Source organism: Priceomyces carsonii, assembly GCF_900007245.1.
Source record: "Priceomyces carsonii strain CBS4050 genome assembly, scaffold: Debaryomyces_carsonii_scaffold_4, whole genome shotgun sequence".
NCBI classification, from domain to species: domain Eukaryota; kingdom Fungi; phylum Ascomycota; class Pichiomycetes; order Serinales; family Debaryomycetaceae; genus Priceomyces; species Priceomyces carsonii.
In genome coordinates, this window is record NW_026946677.1 from 529,871 (window position 1) to 550,314 (window position 20,444).

The following is a 20,444-nucleotide window of genomic DNA, read 5'->3' on the forward strand; positions in this document are numbered from 1 at the left end:
GGTGGGCAACTACTAAATAGTGACCACTTGCGGGCATCAAAATCCAGCATTTTTAGCTACGAACGTCTACACCACGAAGATTTGTTCAGGTCTAGGTAGGGTATTCCCTGAGTCAAACTCAGGTACCATGGAGCTAAGTGTCTACGTACGAGTCAGGTTTCGGAGCAGCGGACCACCCTATATTGTAGATAGAAGAGGTGGCTGTCTCCGGTTTCCTGGAGCGACTCCGGGGGTGACTCCGTCAGATGTAGATTATGTTAAAAACTACTCTGATAGGCCAGCGAGGCTCGTGACTTTATACCTAAAAGTTCCTCGAAAACGAAAACACCCTTTGGTCCGCGAACCAATAGATAAAGACTTATTGATCAGGGTAAATAGATCAATAGGATACCTGTATTTGCATTTATTATATTACGTATACAATTGAGCCATTATATATGTTAGAAGCCATCTGCTTCGCCTAGTTTTCTCCAGTAATCACTGACACCCTCCCAGAAGTATTCGCTGCCCTCGCGAACTCTTTTTATGGCGTTCATGGCAGTGAGGGAGCCTGACTCTGCGAAGTGGTGGCCAAGATTTTTAGACATGAAGTCACGAATATTAGTAGTTCCATAAAGCTCGTGCTCTTGTTCAAAAACTGAATAGTTTTCAACCATTACGTAGTCCGGCATAAGCTGATGGTGGATTCTGGGGTACGCGATGGCATCCAAAACTGACATATTTTTAAATAATGTGCGTACAATGGCTTGGAACACAGCTGTAGTTATTCTCGACCCACCAGCGGCACCTATTAATAAAACTGGATTGAATACATTGCTGCCATCATCCAGGCATTCGATTATGGTAGGTGACATCGATGATAAGGGTCTCTTTTGAGGTACTATGAAGTTGTGGATCGATGGCGTGAGATTAAATGCATTAGGCACATTATGCATTGAAAAATCGTCCATTTGGTTATTCAAAATTACCCCAGTCTTGTTATCATAAACCATAGACCCGAAATACAAATTCACTGTTGTAGTCATGCTAATAGAATTGTCGTTTTCATCAACAATTGAAAAGTGAGAAGTGCCATGAGGTTCATTAAGCTCATACTGCGGATGATAGTGTTGCCATGGAAATGTGTGAGAATCAGTATAGTTTCCTGAAGAAATCAACTTGTTAGCCCAATCTTCTGACGTATATAATTCGATTAATGATGCTCTGTATGTTTGATTTCGCTCGTTGAGAGAAAAGTCACCAAAGTAGCTCCTTGCAGATGCCATCCATTTCATACTTTCAATAAGTTTATGAGTCTCTAATACATCAGAATTGGTATCATTTTGTACCTTGTGGAAGAAGTTAAGGCCTGCCAATAATGCCAAACCAGACGAAGCGCCGTTAGAGGTGTAGACACGGTACAGGGAGTCGCTTAATGTAAAGTTGAGTTCTAAAGCGTGCTCAACATCAACTTCGTATTTACTGAAGTCTTCTGCCCTTAGAAGGCCGCCTAAACTATTTGCTGACAGCACGAGATTTTTAACTATTGGGCCAGATGGATCATAAAATGGATCGGACGAGCCATTTTTAGCAATTATTTCCAAAGTATCTGCCAATGCAGTTCTTTTGATTAAATCTCCTTCTTTTATCAATTTACCAGTATGTTTATTGTAAACAAAATCCCAGTTCTGTTGAATTTGAGGAACAGCATTGAAGACTCTCTTCTCTACCAAGTCGAGTGCTCCAGCCAATATTCGATTGCAAATGAAGCCCTCACGATTCAATTTAATTACCGGCTCAAATAGTTCGTACCACGTTAAATTCCCAGAGCCGTGTCTATTATAAAGCTTGTTCAACCCTTTCAATTCACCTGGAATAGCAACGGCGAGTCCTCCGATTTTTGAAAGTATTGGGTTCAAAGCGTACATATCTTGAAAAGCACTGCCAGGTGCTTTCTCTCTCGCATCGATACTAATTGTTTCTCCCCGCTCCTTCAGCAAGCTTACGATGTAGCCTCCACCTCCAATACCTGATGATTGCAGGTTTATACTACCAATGCATAACGCTACTGTCACTGCTGCGTCCGCCGCGTTTCCACCTTTCAAAAGAATCTCCTTACCAAGCTTAGAGCATATAGGAACATCAGACGCTAAAATTGCTTTGCTTCCTCTATGTAAATGATTTTCTGATGGATCTATAGTAGGTAAACCAATCGGATTGTATAATGGGTCTTTTGACACTTTAGAAAGCACGTTGTAATCGAATGACTCCATTTGTGGAACTACAGACCACGCAATCTGGAGGACGTATAGCAAGAAAAAAGTGAATATAGTCTTCAAAAATAAGTCCCTCCTTACGGGAATTTTATTTTGATAACATCTGACTTCTTTCTCAAAGGTATGTTTCTCGTTATATATCATATGGATACTTCTTCTGCAACTACTTGATAGTGGCAAGTATTTGAAGATATGATATCGAGATAACGATTTCAATTGATCACGTGGTATACTAGTAAACTATGTTACAATTAGAAAAGGAAACCCATATGAATAATGGCTGCATATTTTAGGAGCTCTATGTTTTAAATATATATACGATACCTTGATGGGTTTGGTTTTTTATATCTGAATTTAGGTTTTTTTCCTTTCTTTGTTTGTAATCATCACTTTTGTTAAAAAATGGCAAATTTAACTCAAATTGTTTGCAACCAATGTCCGTGATATATAATTTAGCAGAAAATTACTAATTAGAGAGCAGCTTCGATCCAAATAGATATCGTATGCTGCTTTTCAAGGCTCTTCGGCTCTTTCCACCGTTGTTCTTGTAGCATACATTACATTTAGACTTATTTACAATTCACGTTTATATGCCGGCATACAAAGAGATGACTTTTGTATGGGATTGAAGACAAAGTTTTTGTCATCACCAAGAAAGTTGCAACCGATTCCATGCTGAATTCTAGCTACTTTGGTGAACAACGAAGAGAAAAGGATGAATATGGGTCAAGCGAAGAAGAAAAATTAGTAACGATTTTACCTTCGTATCGGATGCACCAGTCTACGGTATCAAAGGCCTTGACACCTACGCAAGAAAATTTCAGAATAGATCCTCCGTCATACGATATAAGTCCAATGGATTCCAGAGGATCTGATGCATATTTAAGTATATCTGCATTACACTCTCCAACATCGGAGGAAGAGCCTGGGTGGCCCCCACCACAAGAGCCATTGGCATACGATGAAGAATCTGCCAGCATCTGGGAGAATACAATTATTGCTAATGTCCACAAGATGGATAACTTGACTAGAAATAATTACAGAGTCAGTCAGGATCTCGAAGTGGATATTAAGGTAACAAGAAAGGTTTGCGAGAAAGGTGTAGAGCCGCTCGTGTATGATCCACTGGACCATGAATTTACTCAAGGTAAGTACATTCATGGTTTTGTCACCATACGTAATAAATCTAGTACTCCAATCCCATTTGACATGGTCTACGTTGCATTTGAGGGTGTTACTGTGACCCTTCTGAATCACAATGGTGTTATTGTTTTAGATAAGCCTGGGGCAGATTTTAAGTTTTTAACGATGATAGATTTATTTGCGTCTTGGTCCTACTCAAACATCGCAAGACTCTCGACAGATGACGGCGACCCGCATGATTGGTGTGAAGGTGAGACAGATCCATATGATAACACAATTCTCTCAATTGACGTCAAGCGATTCTTTCAACCCAACATTACCTACAAAAGATTTTTTACATTCAAGATTCCTGATAAACTATTGGACGACATTTGTGACATTCACAACATTCCTAGTCACTCAGAGATCCCACCAACGCTAGGCTTCCCTAGAAGTTTCTTCCCACCATCAGAAGTTCTTGCGAATAAGTATGCTATTCCAAAAGATTTTTCGATGTTGGATAGCTCAATAAGCTATTGCGTCAATGCAAGAGTTATTGGAAAAGCATCAGATTATAAATACGACACTGGGGGACATGACAAATATGTTATAGCAAAAGATGCATCTGTTTATATTAGAGTTATACCAAATTATAGAAGCTTTATGGGACATCCCATGTGGAGCAGCGTGTTTTATGATAATCTAGTACGATGTGTCTCAGAGAAGCTTGAATTAGGAAGAGGTCTACTTAATACGCCAACTGAAGAAAGGTCAGAGATAGCCCTCACACCAATTAGTTCGAGGAACTCAGAAATGAAACTTCGACAGTTATATTCTTCTATTGAGGGTGCCTTTAATTCGTTCGATAAAAAAGTGAAAGACGATTCTTTTAAGACTTTCAAACCGTATATGAAGAAATTTTTGGGAACTCGCAAGACTTCGGGAGTGATATCATTGGCAACACCAAAGCAAGAATATTTGATTCCTTACTCTTCTTCGAAAAGCCAATTGAAAGATTCCAATATATTTATTCCTATAGACTTTTCTTACTCTTTTGATAAGGAGAAGAGCCAGAAAGATTTTCCAATTGTTAAAGACATATCCGCGGATTTGATGGTTTTGACAATAGCATCGAAGAAGTATCCTATTCCCATAGAGTTCACTCATGACATGTGTTTCAGAGACAACGAGGTAGAAGATGGTAAGCATAGACCTTCTAACTTTGATTCCATCATCATAAACCCTTTTAAAGAATATGTCAATGAATTAAGCGATTTGATAAGAAAAGTTGGTAACAATATTTTAAAGGTTGAAACAAAGTTCTTCCAAGACCTCAAATGCCTTGCCAGTCTTTCAACAAAGACTATTCGTCTTGGAGTGCAAGATGTACAAATCTACATGGCAACTGAAAATGGAATGGGTGTCCAACAAACAGCTGATGCCATTCCCTGGAGAGAAGTAAATGAAACTCATTCTCAACACAAAGTATTTATGAAAAATTTTAACTTAAAACTTGATTTGAGTACTGCTAACTTACGTTCGCCAGATACTCCAGGAAGACCTGGAAATTTTACTATATCTCCAAGCTTTCAGAGCTGTATGATATCAAGAATATACTTCATAAAAGTAAACTTCAAGATCTCAAATGGGGACAAAATATCAATTCGTGTACCGCTATTCATTGAAAAAAACGCATGAGATTATGAGGATATAGCTAGATATCATATATATTCCATGACCCAATTTATAATATATTTCTTTAGCTTAAACTTTAGTTGTTCATAAGCACGTGACTAATGATGACCTAAATAAAAAACGATAAGACGATCAAGAGAAGAGTATATTGATCTAAGGTATCATGACGGAAGAGAAAGTATCAGAATGGGACAAGAAAAGGTACGTGCCTAAGCCTGGAGAGCCAGAGCTACCGCCACAGCTATCAGAGCTCTCAAATAAGACATCGAAAGAAGTTATGGAAGAGCTAAACAGATTGCCATTCTTCATGACGGAACTAGATGAGACTGATGGAGCGGGCGGAGAGAACACAAACTTAGAGGCACTTAAGAGTTTGGCTTATGACGGTGAACCAGATGAAATTGCTACGAATTTTAAGAACCAAGGTAACGACTGTTATAAAGCTAAGCAATACAAGAATGCAGTCGAGTACTACACCAAAGGTTTGGATATCGAGTGTGGAGTTGAAGACATCGACAAGGCACTATATTTGAATAGAGCTGCTTGCAATCTTGAATTAAGAAATTTTAGAAGATGTATAGAAGACTGCAAGATGGTCTTAGGTATCGATCATAAAAATATCAAGGCATGTTTCCGGTCTGGAAAAGCATTTTTTGAAGTTGGAAGGTATGATGAAGCAGAACAAATTTTGAAATATGGGTTAACTCTTGACCAAGAAAATACGCCAATGAAAGATTTATTGAAAAAAATTGAAGACAAGCGCAAAAAAATATTAGAATTAGAAGCAAAAAAGAAAAGAGAACGTGAGTTGGCTAAGATGAAGAAGGATATTCTCATAAATGCTATCAAGTTAAGACACTTCACCATTATTAAGACAAAACTGCCTCCGGAAGTACTTGAAAATGCTAATATACGGCTAGAAGATGAAACGGATTATGAATCCCAATTGTTATTTCCTGCCATGGTGTTGTACCCTACCATTAATGAATTTGATTTTATCGCAGAAGTGAGCGAACTTCTGACAGCGTCGGACATTTTAAAGTTAATTTTGGATCGGCCAAATAACTGGTTTGAGGATCCAAAACATAAAGGTTTCACATTGAAAAACTTGGAGTGCTATTTGGAGACTGAATCTGGTGGATTAATAAAAGTAGGAAAAAAAGTTGCTATCAATACGGCACTAATGCCAGACAAAGCGAAGGCTCCTTTATTCGACAATAGCTTGAGACTATATGTCGTACCGAAAGAAGATAGTCAAGCCTGGATCTCTGAATGGAGCAAAGAAGCTGCATTATCAAAGCGGACAAGTTAATCGTTTTCTTTAGATCTATGCATTATTTTAATATACACTTATTATACATAACTCATTAGCTTGCATTATCAAAGCCCATTTGTACAGCATACTCCCTTTCTTCCTTCTCTTTTTGGTCTCTATCAGGAGACCACAGAGATGGCGATTGTCTGATTCTGAACCGGGAAGACAGAGATTCAAAAATCTCTTCCATATTTAACTTTGGGATTTCGCCAAATACTGTAACAGGATTTATGGCTCGGTTTTTCAGGAGTAATCTATGAAGCTCAGGGGTACGTGCCCAATCTTTGAACACTCTACGTTCCCGAGTTACACCAATATCTTCCTCGTCTGAGGGAATTTCAGGCAACATATCAGCTAGCGTTGCATTTTTTCTGGCAGGAGTCTTGGGTCCATTTATTATCTCGGAATCAGCCCTACTTTTTCGTGCTTTGCCTTCAACATTAGATATTCTGCTAGCTTTTTTGTCAAGAATTTGATGCTTTCTTAAGATCGACTTTTGCAGACCTTCTCTTGTTGCAGTTCGCCGTCTAATGGAGCTCTCATTTCTTCCTAAGACTCCTCTTGCGGCTTCGGGCAAAGCCACTGCATTACCCGTGAGATTTTTATGCAGCTTTTCAGGTAATGCAACATCATCTGTAACTTTAATCGCAACCTTGTTACCTTGTTCTTCTCTGGATGGACGAGAAGATCGAACTTTGCTATGATGATCTTTACCTTCAATAGAATTGTAAGACGCTGCAACTGGTCTTGAGGTGGGAGTCCTGCTCTTAGGAAGCAGATATTTGACATTATCTGATTCGGATTTATGAGTTTTCAAGTTATGGTTCATTGAAATCATCACTTTTTGTTTTTGTTTTTGAGCTGCAGCCTCACTTCTTTCTGCCATAAGAGACTTCTTTTTCAAATATGGAATGTTATTAGACTCCATTTTTAAAGGAATTTTTACATCTTGATCGTCTTTAACTGACGTGATTTTCTTAACGGGTGAACGAAGTGATTTTCCTAATTGCACTCCAGGTAAATGGGCCAGCTTCAAGGGGTTCAAAGCTGGGGGATTCGTTGGCGTTAACATAGTTGTAAGAAACCTATTCTTCTTCTGGACAGGCTCTGGTCGGTTAGTTTCAGGAGGGAGACTCTTTGAAGTCGTGGTGACGGAAGTGGCTTTATTTGACTTCGCAGCACTGGAGCTTGTTGGAGCCATTAATCTATGAATCAATTCAGACTCTGTCTTAGTCGAGTCTTTGTATTCAATGTTGAAATCATGAGCGACGTTGCTATCATTGGAGATAGGGGACCTTGACCTCCTTATCCGAGTAGCAGAAAGTGTTTCCGTTGATCTTCTAGGGTTCAGCCTAGGAGAAATTGAGTTTTTCTGATAACGTCGCTCAACAAGAGGCGACATAAAATCATTCTTTAGGCGCTTTGAACCCATCCTCTGCTCCTGGTATGAAGAATGCTTGGAGGGAATCGAAGAACGGGCGCTCAAGGATCTCATAGGAGAACCTCTCTGCTTTCCCTCCTCTTTTCTTGGGGAATCGTTCAAGGTGGATAGATAATTAGTCGAAACATTTCCGTTTGACATATGTAATCCTAAAGGTTGTGGATGCTTCCGCTCTGGGAAGAGGTTACGAACACCCTTACTTGACTTTGGAATAACTTCTGTCCCACGATTAATCAACAGTGAGGTATCAAGTGCTGGTTCCTCGAATGCTTTACCAGAAATATTCAAGTGCTCATCGATATCTTTAAAGCTTTTGGAGTTTCTTTTGCCACTTGACCCTATTCGACCTATTTTTTGATATTTTAAGACAGGGGACATTTGAGTCTGATCCTTTTTATTACCATCAGAAATCACAGGTTTGACTTCCTCTGATCCTTTTAATGCATTTCCCTTAATGCTTGAATTCTTTACCCTGGTACTCACTGTGGAAGAATTGATTTTTATCGGTTCCCTAGAAGGCAACGATACAAACACAGAGCTTCTTTTCGGAGTTTTTGTCGTATTTGGCCTCAGATACGATTCTTCTTTCAAAGGCAAAGATAGTGTATAATTTTCTCGCAGAGACGCAGAAATTATGCCTCCGTTTTCCGGCTCTTTCTTCTTTACAACTTCTTCCTTGTTGAAATCCTTTGTGCGACTGGTATTTGCCGAGTGATTTATCCCATCTATGGTTGTAAAATTAGCACTTGTACTATTAGTAGCCGCAGCAGCAGCCGTTTTCCCAGCGATGCTTTTTCTTATGGCAGTGCTAATCGCTTGAAAGGAATCATCTAATCCTGGGGCTAACTTTTGAAATTCTTCTTCGGGTGATGTAGAGCGACCTGCTTTAGAGTCTATAGGAATAAATGATAAATCGATATTGGGAGAAGTCCTTGGAGCCGATACCTCTTTAGGGAAATATGGAGTTTCGGGGTCATTGTCCTCATTTGCCATATTATTTTCTTCGACTGTCAAGCTTCTCAAGGGTGATGATATCGTTCTCACACTTGTTTTATTTAGTGGAGATCTGTAATTATCACCTGGCGAACGAGCGCTGCTCCTCTCAGTCATAGACGATAGAAACTCAACCTTATAATCTTGGCTATCAATGGCTCTCTTAGTAAAGCTGACCATCAGCTCCAACCCATCACTTAGTTCTTGGAAGATGTTCTCGGTGTGTGTCAAGACGTCTGAATTAATCAAATATAATTCATTAGCAATCCATTTCGACGTTCCTGGGACGGAATCATGTTTCTTCTTGGCAGCATTCAATGCCCAAAAAGTTGACCCCATCTAACACTATGATCCGCCACACTTACTCTCCTTTCTTCTTTTTGACCTTCAGTGATCACGAAAATAAAAAAAAATAAAGATGTAGCTTTTTTACTGAGAACGCGATAGACAAAAAAATAATGGTACATAAGCAAAACAACAACTTTATGCTGAGTCTCTGTTCTGTAGCATTTTTATAAGAATGGGAAATAAGCGACTATTTCTTTTAAAGGCAGATTAAATTAAGAGACTGTCATTTGCTGAATTAAGCCCTTTAATAGATATATTCGAGCTATTCAAATATATTGTTTAGTATTAATATATTTTTCAAGCAAAAAAGGGTCCCATAAGGAGTAAGATATAAATCTGGAATTTTGTCTGCTATTTCCTCGATTGAAAGACACTTCTTCTATTTGAATGAATACCTTTGCAGCATTTGTTATGTTGGATAAGTGCTTTATCGTATGAGGTTCTCTACGTACAGGATAATGATAAATAGAGTCTCGCATATCATCATTTTCCAAGTGTAGTCTTGTTTTTTAGGTGGCAACAATAAATATGATGTCGAAGGACGAGTGCTCTATTTATGAAGGAGCATCTACGTTCAATTTTGTGTTTCTGGTCTTGATAACAGTTTTTATAATTATTAGTTATTTACCTCAGTATCGAAGAATCTATTTGAACAAAACATCAGAAGGTTTGTCCAGCAACTTTTTGCTTTTGGGATCTGCGTCATCATTATTCACATTTACGAATATTATACTTGTTAGTTCGAAGGCGAGGGCATGCTGTTACAAATTGAGCCTTTTCAACTGCATCAATTCCCAAACGAATCTAACTCAAATTGGAGTTCAGTGTACTTGTGCTATTCTCATACTAATCTGTGTTATAGTCATTACAAAGGACTCAATTAAACAGGACAAGAACGAATATAATAAGATCAAGAATATAGGAAGAGTGGTATCTCTTCATGCCTTCATATCCTTGATACAAATAGTTGTTGGACTTAGTTCGAACGACTCTGTATTAATGTTTATTGCGAAGGTTAATGGTTTGCTTTCGACGACGTTGACCGTTGTGAAATACATTCCCCAGATTCACACTACGTATAAATTGAAATACCCGGGTACGTTATCAATTGGAATGATGTGCATTCAAACCCCAGGAGGGGCAATTTTTACAGCAACCCTCTATTTTACAAAAGGATCCCATTGGAGCTCTTGGGTTTCTTATTTCGCAGCCTTTGTTCTTCAAGGAACCCTACTTTTGTTATGTATATATTACAAGTACTTCAAAGTGCAGGGTCTTGAAGCTGAGCTTTTAGAAAGAACTGACACTGAACGAATAGTAGAGGAAAATCTCGAACAAGATAATGAAGTTGCTGGCCAAGAAAGTCATCTTTTACCTCAATGAAGATACGGGATAGAATTTATAAAGACTTTATGACAGCCTTTGTTATGCTTGTTTTAAAGATGAACTGAATGAATCTGCAAATGCTTAGTCAAAGCAGAAATTGCTTGACTTTGAAGGCGGCAGCTCATATGTATTTCAAAAATAAAAGTGCCTTGATAGTACCATTTGATAATATATTACTAAGCAAAATGGCGAACGAATCATTTTTGCGAGGGTTCCCGTGTCTAAAAATTTGTATAAATTTTTCACCTTAATTAAACGTTACTGTAATCTTCTTTGAAGTATAGCTAAGAACTAAATATAGTATTAGATGATGCTTAGAACCATTCCTAATGCTTTCCGTTCGGTTGGCCGCATGATTCCTCGTGCGCGCCCAACTCTTGTCCGTGGATATGCTGCTTTTGACCGTTCAAAACCTCATGTCAACATCGGAACCATTGGTCACGTTGATCATGGTAAGACCACTTTGACAGCTGCTATCACCAAGGTTTTGTCAGAAAAAGGTGGCGCAAACTTCTTGGATTACGGGTCTATTGATAGAGCACCAGAAGAAAGAGCAAGAGGTATTACCATCTCTACTGCCCATGTTGAGTACGAGACTGATAATAGGCATTATGCCCATGTCGACTGTCCTGGTCACGCTGATTATATCAAAAATATGATTACAGGTGCAGCTCAAATGGACGGTGCAATTATTGTTGTGGCAGCCACTGATGGTCAAATGCCTCAAACCAGAGAACATTTGTTATTGGCAAGACAAGTTGGTGTTCAGCATTTAGTCGTCTTTGTTAATAAAGTGGACACTATTGATGACCCTGAAATGTTGGAGCTTGTTGAGATGGAAATGAGAGAGTTGTTATCACAGTACGGATTTGATGGTGATAACACACCAGTTGTCATGGGATCTGCCTTGTGTGCATTGGAAGGTAAGCAACCAGAAATTGGTGTTGAAGCTATAACCAAATTGTTAGAAGCCGTTGACGAAAGTATTCCAACTCCTACTCGTGATTTGGAGCAGCCATTTTTAATGCCTGTTGAGGATGTATTTTCTATCTCTGGAAGAGGTACCGTTGTCACAGGTAGAGTCGAAAGAGGTGCATTGAAGAAAGGAGAAGAAATCGAGATTGTTGGCGACTTCGACAAGCAATTCAAGACAACTGTTACTGGTATCGAAATGTTCAAAAAGGAATTGGATGCAGCAATGGCTGGTGATAACGCAGGTGTTTTGTTACGTGGTGTTAAGAGAGACGACGTATCTCGTGGTATGGTTTTAGCCAAACCTGGTACAGTTACCTCCCATAAAAAAATCTTGGCTTCTTTATATATTTTATCCAAGGAAGAAGGTGGCCGTCATTCACCATTCGGTGAGAACTACAAGCCTCAATTGTTTATAAGAACTACCGATGTCACTGGTACTTTGAGGTTCCCACCTGGTGAAGGTGTCGACCATTCGCAAATGGTCATGCCAGGTGACAATGTGGAAATGGAAATTGAATTAGTTAGAAAGACTCCTCTTGAGGTCAACCAACGTTTTAACATCAGAGAAGGTGGTAAAACCGTTGGTACAGGTTTAGTAACCAGAATCATTGAGTAAACTAGATTGATGAAACTAATAACACGATGATTTACATGACTCTTCTAAGAGACCAATGTTTCTATATAGGCTATTTAATTTTGTACATAGTTTATCAATGAATTTGATATATGTTTTTGCTACCACTGATCGCGCGATCTTTTTGTTTTCTGATTTATTCTTTTATTATCTGATTATAAAAAGAAGTTGATCCACTTATCAAGTGAAGGTCGTACAGGCTTTGAAAAACTTCACCAAACAGAGCACATGCAGCCTGGTTCTTTGAGGCATTTGACCTTGCCCGCATTGGACTTAAAAAGTGAACTTCAACACCCTTATTCGGTAGGTCAAGAGTGTACTGTAAAGCTCTTCCCAAATAATAAACAATTGTTACAGCTTAAGAGGGAAATAGTAGTAGTACAAGGGACAGCTATCTCAAAGAAGTTCACATATGAAGAAGATATAATAACCGCTACATATACAACATTCAGTACGAATAGGGATAGCGATGCGCTCGTCGTTTGTCTACGCAAGCTGGCTAATATTTACTACCCAGACGGCAGAAATTATGTAGTAAGTTTGCCGTTTTCATTAAAAAATGCATTTCCCTTCGAATCTGGATTAATTTTAGAGAAAGATCAGGAACAGCCAAACTTATCAAACAATATTGATTCATACCATCCGCACCAACTAAATGTTGCCAAATTTTTGACGTTAATAGATCCAATAGGTACATTTCGAATTGTTACTACGTCATCTACGTCTGTCATATCGCCCTACGAGGAACTTATGGCTTTTCCTCGAAAGGGCCTAAATAAGGTTGCCTCTTTGTGTGTCACTTATAATACTCATGATGGGAATGTTATATTATACCACATCCGATCCTCAACAAGAAAAACAAACAGAATCAGTTCTAATAATAGTACAGCTTCATTAAAGACACAGAAAAGAAAGCATTCCCTTCTCTCTACTCCCAATCCATCGAGAGTTTTGGATGATGAATTCGAAGCGGGAAACAACCAAAATGTAATGTCTTTAAATATGGACAAGAAGAGAACTAGTACATTATTATCTGATATATCATCTATTGCAAGAATGGGATCAGAGCCTGGATTCCCTGAAGCAAATAAGCCATCGCCAACAGACTTCCCCAATTTACGTAAAGACATGATACTTACCCAGCAGGACATAATACGTGTTAATGTCGAGAAACACAACCTTCAGATTTATGATTTAACTTACGAAGACCAGGAGGCTATAGTAGTGATGAATAAAAAGCAAAAAGAAGCTCGCGTGTATATTTTCAAGCAACAGTTTTTGTCTCAGTTGCAAAACTGTTATACGATTCAATGCATGAGCTGTTTGCCATTATGCAATCCAAAATATGATGGCTTATTGGTGTGCTTAATTGATAACCACTCAGTCACTTTAGTAAATCCATTCTTGGATATGGCCTCTCCTAAGATCGACTTGGCATCCTCATTTCCTCTGATTAAGGAATTAGTCAGCTCGTGTGAAGAAAGTGTCGCTTTAAAATCCTTTCAAGGTACCACTTATATCCTACACTTAATCTTAGAACCCTCAAGCGACTTTGTGGTGAATTGCTTGAACTGCTTTAAATATCTTTCGGGATCAAAGATAAATGAAATTATTTGGATGCTTTGGCGCTCTGCCTTAGTTTTAGATGACTCGAAGAATGATTGGAATGCATTTGTGATCGCTTTACTATCGATCATATATCCATTTCAATCTAACGATGAGTACCTGTTGAATTCAATAACGAAACTTTTACCAAAAGCAAAATACCTCCATTCAACACTTAACTTTAGTTACTCATTTTCAGATTTGATTCCTTATATAGTATTGTCTTTGCATTTGGTAAGAGAAGAGTTACGATTGAATTCATTGAGTGAAAAATGCCTAAAGGATATTGGATATTTACTAACCCAGCTAAGTGTTTGGATGGGGTGGAGTGAAAATTGGACTCAATATTACATGTTAGACTTTAGAGGGATCGACCAAGGTATCAAATTTTTACTGATTTTGGTTTTAGAGACACCCCCTAATTTACTCGAATCTTTGGCTAGCCTTTTCACAGATAAAATCATAAGGTATCTCACATTTGCTCAATTGGTGGAGGAAAGTGACGATGTGGATGCGCTTATCACTCCAAGAACGCATTATGTTCTTAAGCTATTTGAAGTTCTAGTTTCTCCCAATTATGGACCGAATGATGTGGTCGACATGATGTGTGAGTATGGAATTACGATATGTGACCTAGAAACGTATCCTCCTGGTATATTCATTCCATTGAAGGAGGCTATACTGGTCTGTCAAGAAAACCCTGCATTTGAATGGAACAGTAAAACTCTAGACTTAGTGGGGAGAAAAGACCTCAGTATGTTTCTCAATATGAAGACAAGCTTCTTGAATATCGGAACTACTGACGATCATGTCAAGGATGTGAATCACATTCTTTCAAATATTCTTGAAAAAAACGAAAATGTTGCAGCATGGGATAGTCAATCGGAAGCTGATCGCATAAGTACTACTAAGTTAATTTTTGATTATGACAGAAGATATTACGAAATTACGACATTGTTACATCAAACAAAGGTTCAAACTGCGACCCTAGTAGCCGATGAAAACCTTAATGAATATGATTTGATTTTGCTTCAGAGAGCTCTCGCAGCAACTGTCGCCCTTAGAACACTAACAATTCCTCTTGGTAGGGCTGCTTTATTTTACGGCGCAAGGAAGCCATTGCTTACCGAAAAATTTCCAATACCCAAGTTCAATTTGAATACGCTTATTGCACCGACTATGACAAATATAATACTTTCTGATGGTGCTATCAGCGATGGATTGACTGAATGGGGTTATTTTCATAATGGAGTATCTTCTGGTCTAAGTATTAGTCCTGAATCAAAAGGGATTACTGGAAGCTGGATTATTTTCAATAAACCGCCCGATTTGAACTCCCAACACGCTGGCTTTCTTTTAGGATTAGGTCTCAATGGTCATTTAAAAAAGTTAGAAGAATGGCACATATATAATTATCTTGGTCCTAAGCATCCCTTGACTAGCGTAGGATTGTTAATTGGGATAGCAGCGAGCATAAGGGGAAGTATGGATAATAAACTAACAAAGGTATTATCAGTTCATGCTGTCGCATTATTACCTCAAGGAGCGAATGATCTTAATGTCCCAGTAATAGTTCAGACAGCTGGCTTGATTGGGATAGGACTTCTCTACTTGGAGAGCCAACATCGTAGAATGAGTGAAATTTTGTTGTCGCAGATTACAAGCTCTGTTTTTCAGAATGACTCTGAACAGATACATGAAGGATATAGGCTCGCTGCTGGAATAGCCTTAGGATTCGTTAATTTAGGAAAGGGGGATGATTTGAGAGGATTAAATGATACTCAAGTTGTGGATAAACTTCTTTCTTTAGCCATTTCAATGAAGGATTTCCAGCCCGCACAAGAGTTGGATAAGTCTTGCTGTGGTGCTATTATGGCATTGGGGTTCATTTATATGAAGACTGGCAATCACACAATTGCAAATAAGCTTAAAGTTCCCACCGCTGAGCAGTTGTTGGACTACATACGCCCTGATTTGTTATTACTAAGATGTTTAGCTAAAAACTTGATTTTGTTTCAAGAGATTGGAAGCACAGTAAAATGGGTTGAATCTGAAATCATGCTGTCTGCTTTAGAAAGATTCAAACACACAGACCCACTAGACAGTGATCAGCTCGCATTTTACAATATTTTGGGAGGGTCATGTCTATCTATGGCAATAAGATATGCTTCAACTCATGACTTGACTGCTCGTGACTCGTTATTGCATTACTTAGACAAGTTAATGTTGATAGCCCAAAAAACTCCCTCAAACTACGATCAGAAGATTACTCTTAACACAGTAACTAATATTCAGAATTTACTTGCGTTATGTTTATCAGTGGTTATGGCAGGAAGTGGTGACTTAGAAGTTTTCAGAAGGCTTCGCATTCTTCATCACGCTACTAACCAAGAGGTGGGGTACGGCTATTATATGGCAATCAACACAGCATTAGGATTCTTGTTCCTCGGAGGCGGTCAATACGCTTTTCACAATTCAAACTTTGCAATTGCATGTTTGGTTACATCGTTGTACCCTATTTTCCCTAATGACGATGGCGAATATGGAATTTATTTGCAAGCTCTTAGACATTTTTGGGCACTTTCCGTCAACCCTAGGTGCTTGATCATACGGGATGTCAATACGCAAACATCATGTAAGATTCCTGTTACTATAAAATTGAAGAATGGAGAAGTTAAAGAATCACTTTCACCGTGTCTTTTACCTAATTTGAACGAGATTCTCAATATAAAGACAACCTCACCTGAACATTTTAATGTTCAAATTGATTTTCAATTAAACTCACATTATTTGGAAATATTTAAGAAATCCTTGACCATCTTCGTTTATAAGAGACATAATTATCAGTTATTGAAGTCATCAGTTGGCGCCCTTTTGAAAAATGAAAACAAGTCTCTTCAAGTCGAAAATGGAGAAATAAGAATTGATCCCACTATTGCCAAGTTTGTCAACCTAGAGGTAATGAAAAATGTCAGCAACTTCGAGAAGCATGTGATTATGTTTGAGAATGATGATAGTACCAAGGGCGAAATAAACAGCTACGATAAAACCACCAGTTCTGGATTATCCATTTTTAACATTATTGACAATAAGATTGAGTTGGAGCGAATGACTACTAATCCAACATCGGTAGAGAATTTATGGAATTTGAAGTTGATATTTGCTTTCTCCGACAGATTACTTAATGATGAACTACATTTTATCACGTTGGAATTTATAGAGCAGCTCAAGCATCAGATCTTATTGGTTGCAAGTTGAGCTCGGTATATAGGCGTAGCCTTTATGTACACAATAAAAAAATAAACACTGTGCACTCTTCCATGAGTAGCACGCGATATTGATGTCAACATAGACTAAAATTTGACAAGTCGAAACCTTACTGGTTGTGAATGACGAATAGATTAGATTAGATTTAGAAGCTATTCAAAGTACATCTGATATTAGAGAAAATGTTCAGACATTCGTCCTTCGGTAATAATCTGTCTATCAGACGAAAGCTAATGCTCAAGCCTACACCTTTTGCCTATGGGCCTCAAAGAATGAACATAGCCCAACCATTATCTCGTGCATCAAAAGTAGCTGAAATGGCTGTTCAGCAGCAGCAAAATAGAAGACTTAGCTACTACTATAGATTCCCAAAGATTCCCAGACCTAAGAGAAACGTACTATACTATTCGACTTGGAGCCGAGGAACCAAGCTTATCCCAACTAAGAAGAGCGTCAGATTACCTAGTATTAGAATCAGTAGGAGGCTGATTTCTACCGCTAACCAAAAGCTCAAGAGTAAAACAAAAAACTTACACAGAAGATTCTTTTCTGCAGAGGCTCGGAAGAGGAGACAACAAAGAAGAAAATTCATCAAATGGTGGACAATAACTTCTTTGGCTGTAGTTTTGGGCGGCGTTGCATCAAAGATTAGATATGAGAAATCCCAAACAGAGGATGTGTTAGAAAATGAGTATCAAATTAGGCCTCAATCATGGCATTTGTATATATACTCCACTCTTCCCTTAAAATCAATTTCAAGGCTTTGGGGACAATTTAACTCAATTACCTTACCTATTTGGCTAAGGAGCCCATCATTTAGGCTCTATTCTTTGATATTTGGGGTAAATTTGGAAGAAATGGATGAGCCTGACTTGACAACTTACAAAAACTTATCTGAGTTTTTCTACAGAAAGCTTAAACCCGGCGCAAGGACTATATCAGATTCTGAATTAGTCTCTCCAGCTGATGGAAAAATACTCAAGTTCGGTATAATTAACAACGGCGAAATTGAACAGGTAAAAGGGATGACATATTCGATTGATTCCTTACTAGGTTTAAAGACAGAAAGATTAGCGGCTCCTGCTCACTCACTTGATTTCGATCATGATGATAATGATGAGGCCGTATTGAAAAGAGATGAGGAATTTGCCCAAATAAATGGAATTTCATATTCAGTCGATGATATTATTGGAGGTCAAACGGAAAGCACATACCACTTGAACGATTTTAAATACAAGGACGAAGGTGATAAGACAGCAAAAGGGTACAAATCTTCGATCTCAAAAGAAGTTGCAGTCGCTCAAAGCTTGGTTCCAAAATTAGACGCTTTGGCTGGCTCAAAGAAGAACTTGTATTTTACAGTCATTTATTTAGCTCCCGGAGACTATCATAGGTTTCATTCCCCTACTAGTTGGGTGACTACTTTGAGGCGCCATTTCATTGGGGAATTGTTTTCAGTTGCTCCTTTTTTCCAAAAGACCTTAAGGGGGTTATTTGTACTCAATGAGCGCGTTGCACTTTTGGGGTACTGGAAATATGGTTTCTTTTCAATGATTCCTGTCGGTGCCACAAACGTTGGAAGTATTGTAATCAACTTCGATAAAGACTTGAAGACAAATGATATCTACGAGCACGAGGTTTACCTGAACCGTTCAGTGAATGAAGACACCCCCTTACTTGCGGAAGAGAATAATTCTTACACTGATGAGACTTTCTCTACTGCTTCAAACGACATCGAAAAAAATTCCAAGAAAAGGCTCAAGAAGAATACGGTATATGAAGCAACGTACACCAAAGCCAGTAGAATACTTGGTGGTTATCCTCTTGCTAAAGGACAAGAAGTTGGAGGCTTCAAATTAGGTTCTACAGTGGTATTAGTATTTGAAGCTCCAGATTCTTTCAATTTTAACCTAGAAGTTGGACAGAAGGTTAAAGTAGGTGAATCACTCGGCAACTTTAAGACTTGAGGCTGCAAACTTCTTATAAAATATAAACTCATCACTTCTTTTCACTTCTATATTTTCATATAAATTAACTTGGCGACATGCATGTAGACATAAATCAATCACGTGATTTATGTATTCTGATGTTTTTTCCTGCCCGATCACGTCAAGAGACTAAAATGGCTTTCGTTTTTTCTAAACAGATCTTTAACGAAGAGTAAAAGAATAAAGGTAACGAGAGAAGTGCTTTCCAATAGACTTATAACACTAGTAATATTGCAGGAGGAAGGCAACAACATAATCTGGAACTTATTAGTTCTTAACTTTTGATTTGAATGTATACATACCAGTTTCTATCAATTGACACAAGATCTATAACGATAACAGACAACAAACCAAAACATGTCTTTTTTAAATACCATTAAAGGATTTGGTCGAAGCTCTCGTAAGGGGAAGAAGGATTTAGATGGTGGTGCTGCGTCCCCATTGTATTCACATCCAAACAATTCTGGGTCACCCATCAGAAGATCGCAATCACCAACGAAGATCTCTCCCTCGAAGCAACAAAAAATAAATGAACAGATTAGATTATCAAACAATGACCATTCTCCAACAAGAAAAACGGTAAGACAGACCCAGCAGCGTAGCCAGCCCCAGCAGGCGCAACAGCAGACCCAGCAGCAGCATCAAGACCAACAACAACAACAGCAACAGCAGCTAAAACAACAATCACAAAATCACAGCCAGCAAAAGGACACTTCACAGGCTCGCATGCAACCAGCAGCCTCGGAGGTGCCTTTATTTTTATGCGAACCATTTGTTAAAACTGCTTTGGTTAAAGGGTCATTCAAAACTATAGTACAACTTCCTAAGTACGTCGATTATGGCGAATGGATAGCATTAAACATCTTCGAAATATTTAACAACTTGAACTCCTTTTATGCCGTTCTATCACCTATCGTTACACCAGAAAAGTATCCCACAATGAATGCTGGACCTCACACAAATTACTTATGGATTGATGCTTCTGGTCAAGCAGTCAATCTACCGGCCTGCCACTACATTGATTATGTGTTGACTTGGATCTCCAAAAAGATAAATGATCAGTCTGTATTTCCTACGAAGAATGGAGGCGCTTTTCCCCCCACATTCTTGAAAGACTGTAAAAATATATCAAGACAAATGTTTAGAATTTTTGCTCATGTGTACCACAACCATTTCGAAACTATAGTGCATCTCTCCTTAGAGGCTCACTGGAACTCATTCTTTGCTCACTTTATAAGTTTCACAAAGGAGCATAACTTGATCGATCGTGGTGAGCTTGAACCATTATTACCTCTAATAATCAATTTTGAGCAGCAAGGAAAAATTATATAGATGGCTACATAGTTCAAGATTAATTTTTTGGCTGCTATGTCTATTAAATAGTGCAAAATGTATACTATGAATATGTACAAGATTTTAT

The 20,444-nt window shown here is 38.4% G+C and overlaps 9 protein-coding genes across 9 annotated transcripts; 7 read left to right on the forward strand and 2 right to left on the reverse strand.

Annotated features, from left to right (window-relative positions):
* Positions 1-440: 440 nt before the first annotated feature.
* Positions 441-2,399, reverse strand: CIS2 (gamma-glutamyltransferase; the record flags this gene model as incomplete). The annotated part of the gene is made up of 1 exon (XM_062953719.1): positions 441-2,399. The coding sequence occupies one exon, from the start codon at positions 2,397-2,399 to the stop codon at positions 441-443; it is 1,959 nt and encodes a 652-aa protein (XP_062810494.1).
* Positions 2,400-2,927: 528 nt separating this feature from the next.
* Positions 2,928-5,075, forward strand: PRCAT00003769001 (uncharacterized protein; the record flags this gene model as incomplete). The annotated part of the gene is made up of 1 exon (XM_062953720.1): positions 2,928-5,075. The coding sequence occupies one exon, from the start codon at positions 2,928-2,930 to the stop codon at positions 5,073-5,075; it is 2,148 nt and encodes a 715-aa protein (XP_062810495.1).
* A 160-nt stretch (positions 5,076-5,235) lies between these two features.
* CNS1 (HSP70/90 family co-chaperone) lies at positions 5,236-6,384 on the forward strand (the record flags this gene model as incomplete). The annotated part of the gene is made up of 1 exon (XM_062953722.1): positions 5,236-6,384. The coding sequence occupies one exon, from the start codon at positions 5,236-5,238 to the stop codon at positions 6,382-6,384; it is 1,149 nt and encodes a 382-aa protein (XP_062810496.1).
* A 55-nt stretch (positions 6,385-6,439) lies between these two features.
* Positions 6,440-9,160, reverse strand: PRCAT00003771001 (uncharacterized protein; the record flags this gene model as incomplete). The annotated part of the gene is made up of 1 exon (XM_062953723.1): positions 6,440-9,160. The coding sequence occupies one exon, from the start codon at positions 9,158-9,160 to the stop codon at positions 6,440-6,442; it is 2,721 nt and encodes a 906-aa protein (XP_062810497.1).
* A 537-nt stretch (positions 9,161-9,697) lies between these two features.
* On the forward strand, positions 9,698-10,552 carry PRCAT00003772001 (uncharacterized protein; the record flags this gene model as incomplete). Its single annotated transcript, XM_062953724.1, has 1 exon — positions 9,698-10,552. The coding sequence occupies one exon, from the start codon at positions 9,698-9,700 to the stop codon at positions 10,550-10,552; it is 855 nt and encodes a 284-aa protein (XP_062810498.1).
* Positions 10,553-10,862: 310 nt separating this feature from the next.
* On the forward strand, positions 10,863-12,146 carry TUF1 (translation elongation factor Tu; the record flags this gene model as incomplete). Its single annotated transcript, XM_062953725.1, has 1 exon — positions 10,863-12,146. The coding sequence occupies one exon, from the start codon at positions 10,863-10,865 to the stop codon at positions 12,144-12,146; it is 1,284 nt and encodes a 427-aa protein (XP_062810499.1).
* A 246-nt stretch (positions 12,147-12,392) lies between these two features.
* On the forward strand, positions 12,393-17,027 carry APC1 (anaphase promoting complex subunit 1; the record flags this gene model as incomplete). The annotated part of the gene is made up of 1 exon (XM_062953726.1): positions 12,393-17,027. One exon carries the CDS (start codon positions 12,393-12,395, stop codon positions 17,025-17,027), a length of 4,635 nt encoding a protein of 1,544 aa, XP_062810500.1.
* Positions 17,028-17,218: 191 nt separating this feature from the next.
* Positions 17,219-19,003, forward strand: PSD1 (phosphatidylserine decarboxylase 1; the record flags this gene model as incomplete). The annotated part of the gene is made up of 1 exon (XM_062953727.1): positions 17,219-19,003. One exon carries the CDS (start codon positions 17,219-17,221, stop codon positions 19,001-19,003), a length of 1,785 nt encoding a protein of 594 aa, XP_062810501.1.
* Positions 19,004-19,381: 378 nt separating this feature from the next.
* On the forward strand, positions 19,382-20,356 carry MOB2 (Mob2p; the record flags this gene model as incomplete). Its single annotated transcript, XM_062953728.1, has 1 exon — positions 19,382-20,356. The coding sequence occupies one exon, from the start codon at positions 19,382-19,384 to the stop codon at positions 20,354-20,356; it is 975 nt and encodes a 324-aa protein (XP_062810502.1).
* Positions 20,357-20,444: the final 88 nt, after the last annotated feature.